Genomic DNA, 8,434 nt, shown 5'->3' with positions numbered 1-8,434 from the left:
AAAAAGAGAAAGGGGTCTACGCTCGTGACATTGAAAAGTGTGGGTCATGACTCATGAGGAATGGTGCCCTCCCTCCCATGTGCCATCCACGTGGTCCACCTCCATGCTCGTTCATCTACTAAAAGCAATACCCCATGGGATGTCTACAACCGTCCGATTCAGAGAAGAAATCAGATGGTCAAGATCATGGGCCAAAGTCAAAGTTGGGTTTAGGCATCAAATGGGTGTTGGTTGGCTAGTTTGAGCAATACAAACACACAGCATATGTGCCCATAGATTAAATGTAAGTCCAAAAAAAGATTGAAAAAGATAAGTTTTAGGGCATACTTTAATCAAAAGCTAATGCTTCAAATCAAAGCTTTTGTTCATCCCTCAAATGGAGGCTTTATCTCCTTCCAAGCCACCTCTCATCATATTCAACACACCCAGACACTTCTTTTTAAGTCCACAAGGTTAGGTTTAGTTTAACTTTTATTGACATAATTGCCCTTTTTGGACCGTTACCACTCAAACTTTAACTAATCTTAATATTTTAATAAACCATTAGTTGCTTATTATATTCACTGCCTCTACCTAAACCAAATTTTTTAATTTGATTCCATGTATGAGTGACTCACTGAGAATTGATTAGGATTAACGGGTGAAAATTTTTTATGACTTCTTTTTTTTATTTTTTTTATGAATTTTAATCATCTTTAGCCCTAGTTTGAGAAAGTTTTATTTATTTTTTTATTTTAATTAAAAATTGAAATCGAAATCAATGTGATAATTTTTAAAGGACAATATTAATATTATAAAAATTACATTAAACATAAAAAATTATCATATAAATTAAAAACTTTTATATTAATTTTTTTAAAATTATAAGTTTTTTTGAATAAATTTAATTATTTTTTTAAAAAAAGAAATTGACTCGGGGGTCTTAATTGTAATTGACAAATTTTATTAGTTTTATAGAAAAGAATAAGTTTGTGTTTGATAATTATTTTTGAGATTAATTTTTTGTTTTCTAAAAAGGAAAAATTGAAAAACATGTTTGATAACAAAAAAATTGTTTTTTTTTTTTTTAAGAACAAAAAATGGTGTTTTTAGATAATATATATATATATTTTTAAAATTTTTTAGTCATTTTCTCTTGTCTTTCTAGACTTGTTTTAAAAAATAATTATATAAATATCCATAATGATTAAAAATAAAGTTTTAGATGTAAACATTATTTTTAAAATATTAAAAATATTTGAAGTTTTTAAATAGATTTTTATTTTACAAAATATCAAAAATTAGTTTTTTAAAAACTAGTTTAAAAAATTATTTTTTAAAATAATTTTTAAAAACAATTATGAAACAAGTCCAAAATGCCAATATTAAATTAAAATTTGTCTAAAACGGTCGTCAACACAATAAAATTTTACTTTTAGTTTTTTTTTTTTGAAAAATTGTTATTAAATTTAAAAATCAAAAGTAAATAAATGTATTTAAGAAGTTTAAATATGGGCGACGTGGAAAGCACATACTTATCCAGTGGAATTGACTTTTGATGTAAAATGTATTTAAGACAAAGACTTTGCTTGCTTGTTTGATTGGAGAAGCCATTATTCTCCTTATTCCTCTTTTTAGACTAAGAAATATCTCCCTGTCACTCACTCACTCTCTCTCTCTTTCTCTCTCTCTCTCGTTTTAAAATTATTTTCATAAATATTTTCTAAAAATTAAAAATAGGTTACTTAAAAAAGTCAAAATGAGGATTTGTTTTTTCTTTTCTTTGCCAAATAGAATAAATTTCAAAAATTATTTTTATAAAATGATATTTTAAAACTATTTTCAATTTTATGATAGTTTGCATGACATAAATTAGGCATTAATTTTAGTTCAATTTAATAGAAATAAAATTATGTCATCAAGATTTAATTTTAAATTTAAAAATTCACATGTCCAAGATTCCAAATATTTTTTTTGTACTAATTAGGTTTTGTGTTTTTATAATTTTATTTTGAAATTATTGTAAACTTATTGAAGATCCCAATCATTGGGCCAATCCTATTAATTTTTTGCCAACTTAATTGCATTTATTTTATTAGAAAGATTGGTATAGAAAAAAAGGTGAAAGTAATTTATTTTTAAGATAAAAAGGAAAAAAATAAAAATTATGCAAATAACTTTGTTAAAACTATAGCTATCAGAGACAACATAAGATGGAGTGATGAGGATGATGACCCATGAATCACATGGGTGTGAATTTGACACTTCATGTGTCCCCCTCGAATTTCTTATAATTTTATCGTATCATTTTTCGAATAATCTTATTAACAAACAAACAAACGGTTGATATGTTTTTTGCATGCGCAAGAGGGTGAAATTTCAATTTTATTGAGGAGAAAAATGAAAAAAATATATGAAAAAGTTTTACAAAGTTAATTTAGAGTCTATTTGATAATAATTTTAGAAATCGTTTTCAATATTTTTAATATTTGAAAAATAATATTTTCAAGTATTAGCAAGATTATAAACGTTTTCTAAAATTATTATCAAACATAATCTTAATAGACTCGATATGAAAAATCTTAATAATTTTCTAAATCTATGAAAAATAAGATAATTTAAAATTGAGTGCATTATTTTTTTTATAACTCCCTCAATTAAAAGGGAAAAATATTTTAATAATTCTTATTTATACTTATGGAAAGAGGGTAAAGAAGAAATAAATAAAAAACATGGAAACAAAGCTAATTTCTTAATGATACAAATGTTAGAAGTTGAATTTTATTTTATTTTTTTCTTATAAGGAAGGTAATAATAATGTTAATAAAATCTACCCAGTTATCATGAAATAAAAAAGGATAATAATTTTACAAATTTAAAAATCAAGAAATTAAGAAGAATTAATAGTATAAATAAATGAAGTTTAAATTTAAAAATTTAAGATACAATTTTAGTCATTTTTTAATTTTTAAAATAAAAATAATTACAATGTAAATAATCTTAAACACTTTAAAAATAAAAAATAATAAAAAGTCTTTCAAAAAATAAAAATCTAAATTTTAAAAATAATTTTTGAAAATATAAGGTAAATTTTTTATATTTTGTGTGAAAATTATAAATTTTTATTTTTAAAAATTTAAAATAATATATATATATATATATATATATATATTCAAATCACACCTAAATTATTATATTTATTTTAGTTATTGGGCTTAAAACATGAGGACAATTTAGTAAGTGGACCTCACATGAAGCTAGATTTGGAGTTCCCTCCTGTTGCCTGTTGGGTTTTGAGTTGACTCTCTCTCTCTCTCTATCTCTCTCTCACACACACTATGCCCCTTTTCTCCTAGTTTTTTTTTTTTCTTTTACCCAGTTATAAATGCAAACGCTGTTCACCACATTTGCTTTCTCTTTACTATCTCTTTCTCTGGTTTCCTCCATTGCAAACCAAGCTTTCTTTCCAGCTTTCTGAGCTCTCTCTCCTCCACATATACACAACCCACCAACCATTTCACCCACCTCTGCTTTTATGGCCCTCTAAATTATATAATCTCTCTCCTTTTCCTTTTCTCTCTCTCCATGAATTGCATTTTTTTCCCTTGAAAGATTAGATTTTTGTCTGGCCTTCATCAACATCTCTTTTATCATTCTCTCAATTCTTTTTTGGCCCACTTCAGGCCACAAAGCTCTACTTGTAAACTACTCCTTCTGGGGCTGTTGCCTTTTGTTTTGGCCTATTGGGTTTTGGTGGGTTTGTGTTATTTCAGGTCTACATTGGCCTATCTATGCTCATTGTGTCTCTCTTGCCTAAAAAAGAAGCCCTTTCTTTTCTTCTCTGGGTTCTCAAGGAGGAAGATCAAGGGGGTTAGCTTAGATCACCACAAAGGTAAATGCTTTCTCTTTTGAATCACTTTATGATGGAGTGTTCACATTTTTCTCACTTTCTCTCTCTTTTCTCTTTCTCTTACTTGGTTCATAAGTGATGCTTTCTTAGATTTTCTTCCTGCTTTCTTAGATTTGGATTTGTGATTTCATCCAAGGAGGTATATGAGTATGTGATTGCTTCTTATGGAATGTTGAAATTGGCTTAATATTTTTCTTTAAAATTGGAATGGATTTGACGCAAATGAGGTTTTATGGAATGTGGGAACAATTGCTTCTTTATTGTGGAATGTCTAGTAATCACTGTTCTCCTATGAAGCTGTCAACAGGAATGTATATGAATTTCTTTAAATGATTAGATGAAGCCATGAATCTTATTATTACTTTGACATATACATATTTTTTTTTTTGCAAATTGCATCAAATGGATTTAGCTAGTCTTTGTTTCTGAGTTTGAGTGTTGAATCAGGTTAAGAATGGTTTTTATCATTTGGGTAACTTGTATTATTGATATCTGGCCTGTTTTGCACAGAGTTCCAGCAAGGAAAATGAAAACCACATCAGAATATTTTTCAAAAAAATTCATATATTTGTTAGGTATTTTAATATTTGTAGAGTCACATATCATGCTTATGGTACCCAGGTGGAAATGTCTTGAGTTTGCATCACAAGGAGGAAGCACAATTTTCATTCTTTGCTACCAGAGCATCAGAAATGTCATCGCAGAAATCTTTGGACACTGAATTGTCGAAGAAATTTCTGGGTCTAAAACTTTGGGTTTTAATTGGTGTATGTGTTGGTGCATTCATAGTTTTGATTCTATGTATCTTATCTATATGGGTCATGTTCAGACGAAAATCTCGAAGAACCCTTGACAAATTCACCCTTTCTCAAATACCCAATGTCTCTAAAGATATCAAGGTTGACAGGATTGGGACTCAGAATTTTCATGATGAAAGTTTATTCCTTAATGTCAATGATAAATCAACTGACAGAAATTCTGAGAAGATGTATCATTTGGGTGTGAGCAAATCAAGTGATCCTGACAATGTCAGCCAGTGCAGCTCCATTTATCATCATGAGAGAGGCTGTAGTTCACAATCAGGGGAAGAAGGAAGTTCTGGAACTGTTCGGAAGCATTCTTCATTGTCATATGGGCTTGCATCAGCCTCTCCTTTAATCGGTTTACCAGAAGTGTCTCATCTTGGTTGGGGCCACTGGTTTACTCTTAGAGATCTTGAGTATGCAACAAGTCGTTTCTCAGCTGAAAATGTGCTTGGGGAAGGTGGATATGGAGTTGTCTATAAGGGCAGACTAATCAATGGAGCTGAGGTAGCAGTGAAGAAGCTTCTTAATAATCTGTAAGAATAGATCAAAAGCACCTTCTCTCACTTTTTATGATGCTTTGGTTGAAATTTGGTTTATGACTGCATTATGAAATGGGTTCACAGGGGACAGGCAGAAAAAGAGTTCAGGGTTGAAGTTGAGGCTATAGGCCATGTTCGGCATAAAAATCTTGTGCGACTTTTGGGCTATTGCATAGAAGGAGTTCACAGGTAAGATTTGTTCACTTTTTATTGATGTGGTAATTTATTTCATTCCTATTCATTTGGCATGTTGGATGTTATTATTATTTATTGTCATGATGAAGTACTTTTTCGTTGAAAAACAAAGTACTTTTCCAATTCTTTTGCAATCTTGTCGATCTGATTTGCCTGGGATGTGGTTATGTACTTATTATTCTTTAATATAGGATGCTGGTGTATGAATATGTGAACAATGGCAACTTAGAACAGTGGCTTCATGGAGCTATGCGCCAATATGGCAACCTTACTTGGGAGGCCCGCATGAAGGTTATTCTTGGTACAGCCAAGGCGTAAGTCCATCTCTCAACTGAAAATAGTGTCATCATTAAGATTTGCGTTACTAGAACCGAGATTAATATAGGCAATTACCTCCTCTATTTCTATGAAATCCTTTCTAAGTTTTGAGACTCCAGTCATTGTTTTTATTCCATTCAGAACTGAAATCTACTCCAGAACTGAAATTGAACATCTTGGTCTTTCACACTTTGAAAAAGTCAAAAAAATGTTTCATATTGGGTTGCAGGCTTGCCTATTTGCATGAGGCAATAGAACCGAAAGTTGTTCATCGAGACATAAAATCAAGCAACATCTTGATTGATGATGAGTTCAATGCAAAGGTTTCTGATTTTGGATTGGCCAAGCTCTTGGGCTCAGGTGAAAGCCACATAACGACTAGAGTAATGGGAACATTTGGGTATGTTTATATGTTCATCTTAAGTCCCCTTTAGTCTTTATAGTTTTTCCACCTGTATGATATAAATTTTTTATGAGAGCCTCAGAACCTGACATCTTTTCTCTGGATTTCAGTTATGTGGCACCAGAATATGCTAATACTGGCTTGTTAAATGAGAAGAGTGATATCTACAGCTTTGGTGTTCTCCTGCTGGAAGCAGTTACTGGAAGGGATCCAGTTGACTATGGCCGGCCTGCTAATGAGGTATTTCTCTGTCCAATGCATTGGGGACTTCTTTCTCCTTTCGTCGAAAGGTAAATATACAGGCTTGTTCAAGAAGAGCTATGATAAGCTGTTCATGCTCATGGCAGGTTAATCTTGTCGAGTGGCTTAAAGTGATGGTAGGGACAAGAAGAGCTGAAGAAGTTGTGGATCCAAACCTTGAAGTTAAGCCCACAACACGTGCTCTAAAACGCGCTCTTCTTGTCGCCCTTAGGTGTGTTGACCCTGACTCAGAAAAGAGACCCAAAATGAGTCAGGTTGTTCGAATGCTCGAACAGGATGAATACCCATTTCGTGAGGTGCTTACCAATTTTCTCCTTCAAATGTTAACAATTAATTACTTGTTTATTTATCTTATTTCTCCTTACTATATTTTAATAATTTTTTATAAAATTGATAAAGAATAATCAATTTGATTTTTTTCTCTGTCACTCACAACTGATTTTATCACGTATTTCCAATCAAGTCATGCTATACATTTACCTTTGTCCTTTGATTTTAAAGCAACATATCCACCATTGTCCCATTCATTAAAAATTCACACCAGTCTGTTTAATACTAGTCTGAAACCTTTTCATGAGGAGTTTCACCTCTATTTACTTAGAAATTGTGCAAAAGCAAATTTGTTTTCTGCTTGTGATATGAGACGGTGTAAAGTTATTTATTTCTTTTTTATTGTTTTTGACAATGTAAGATCTCTTGATACCCGAGACTTGTACTGTTTTGCACCATAGCTACTATCTTGGATTTGGCTAACCGAGACAACTCATGGGGTCTTTCCATATGTTTAGAAACTCAACTAAGATATTGTTTCTTATAGCATATTCACAAGCAGATATAGTTGTGTCCTCAAATCCCCATATTTAGATTTAGGGGCTTTTCTATGTCCAACACAATGTTTATCTACCATTATGCATATCCCTGTTAATGTTTCTACCCCTGCTTTATTGGTGAAATCCAAAATCAGTACAAGTTATAACATTGACCATCTTTTTTGTCCCCTTGTCCCCATGAAAACCCTTTTTTTTTTGGTTTTTTTTTTTTTTTTTTCCCACTATTCAATGGAGACATGTTTCTAGTTATAGTAGTGTAGGTCAATTCTAGTGATGGATGCTTTGCCATTCTAAAATTTTTACTGCAAATGAGCCTGTGGTATGATGAGAAGCTGATAGTTTTGGCTTGTACAATCTTTTCCCAGGACCGAAGGAAGAGCCGAACAACCAGCATGGACCTTGAGTCCATGAAGGAGAACTCTGGTTCAGGCGACGTGGAGAACAAGGTAAATGAATCAGAGTGCCATACTTCAGAGGCGATTCATGGATAGGACTGACACGGACATGACAACTGGGTGAATAATGCTACTCACCCAAAATATAAACACTCAGTAACAGATCAATAGATCAAGGTACTACCTTCCAAAGTTTGTTTTCCAGGGAAAAAAAAAATGATGTTTACTGCTTGTAAGAGAGCAATCTGATTGAGGATAAAGCCCATTTGGATTCTCCATTTTTAAAGCATTGGCTGTTATTTAAATGTTACCTTCTCCTGTGTATTGCCCTACCAGAGGTGCTCTTAAACACATAAAAACCGGGTAAAATATCAGAGAGCTGGAGAGATTGTTTCTGTACAGATTTGGATGGATGGATCATCGGCTGTGCTTTTTTCTTCTTTCTTATACATGATTACTATTCTTTGTTGTTTTTGACTTGATTCCTGTTGTTGGGATGGTGAAAAAACTCATCTGGGTTTTTCTTTTTTCTTGCCTTTTACATTTGGGTCTTCAATATATCTTCTGCATTAGTCTTCAAAGTATTGAATCATTCATCATTTTCTTTTCTATCTGCTTTTTGCAGCAAATTATCTCTGTGTTGCTGTTGAATGATGCACACTCCATTTCCCCTTTCTTTTTTCTCCGTCCCAGCTTCATTTTTTATATTACTTGAGGGTTATGATTGTGTCGCCGTCTTAATAGAAAATTTCATTAGATGGTGGTTGGAGGGAAATTGTTTTTTTCTTTTCTGGGGCC

The 8,434-nt window shown here is 31.7% G+C and overlaps 1 protein-coding gene across 2 annotated transcripts; it reads left to right on the top strand.

Moving 5' to 3' along the window:
- Positions 1-3,332: 3,332 nt before the first annotated feature.
- Positions 3,333-8,118, top strand: LOC100245375 (probable receptor-like protein kinase At2g42960). 2 transcript variants are annotated; one of them, XM_002283553.5, is made up of 8 exons: positions 3,333-3,871; positions 4,511-5,228; positions 5,319-5,423; positions 5,621-5,743; positions 5,977-6,147; positions 6,261-6,390; positions 6,498-6,707; positions 7,607-8,118. In XM_002283553.5, exons 2-8 carry the CDS (start codon positions 4,582-4,584, stop codon positions 7,730-7,732), a joined length of 1,512 nt encoding a protein of 503 aa, XP_002283589.2. In that variant the 5' UTR covers positions 3,333-3,871; positions 4,511-4,581; the 3' UTR covers positions 7,733-8,118. The 2 variants fall into 2 exon arrangements, with proteins under 2 accessions (XP_002283589.2, XP_010657122.1); XM_010658820.3 differs by lacking the exon at positions 3,333-3,871 and adding an exon at positions 3,911-4,028.
- Positions 8,119-8,434: the final 316 nt, after the last annotated feature.

Source organism: Vitis vinifera, chromosome 12 (genome assembly GCF_030704535.1).
Source record: "Vitis vinifera cultivar Pinot Noir 40024 chromosome 12, ASM3070453v1".
Classification (NCBI taxonomy): domain Eukaryota; kingdom Viridiplantae; phylum Streptophyta; class Magnoliopsida; order Vitales; family Vitaceae; genus Vitis; species Vitis vinifera.
Note: the sequence above shows the minus strand (reverse complement) of the source record. Positions and strands in the feature narration are given on the sequence as shown.

Coding starts and splice junctions, on each gene's coding strand:
- LOC100245375 (XM_002283553.5), top strand. CDS start 4,582: ATGTCATCGCAGAAATCTTTGGACACTGAATTGTCGAAGAAATTTCTG. Junction 5,229..5,318: donor AAGAAGCTTCTTAATAATCT/GTAAGAATAGAT, acceptor ATGGGTTCACAG/GGGACAGGCAGAAAAAGAGT. Junction 5,744..5,976: donor ATTCTTGGTACAGCCAAGGC/GTAAGTCCATCT, acceptor ATTGGGTTGCAG/GCTTGCCTATTTGCATGAGG.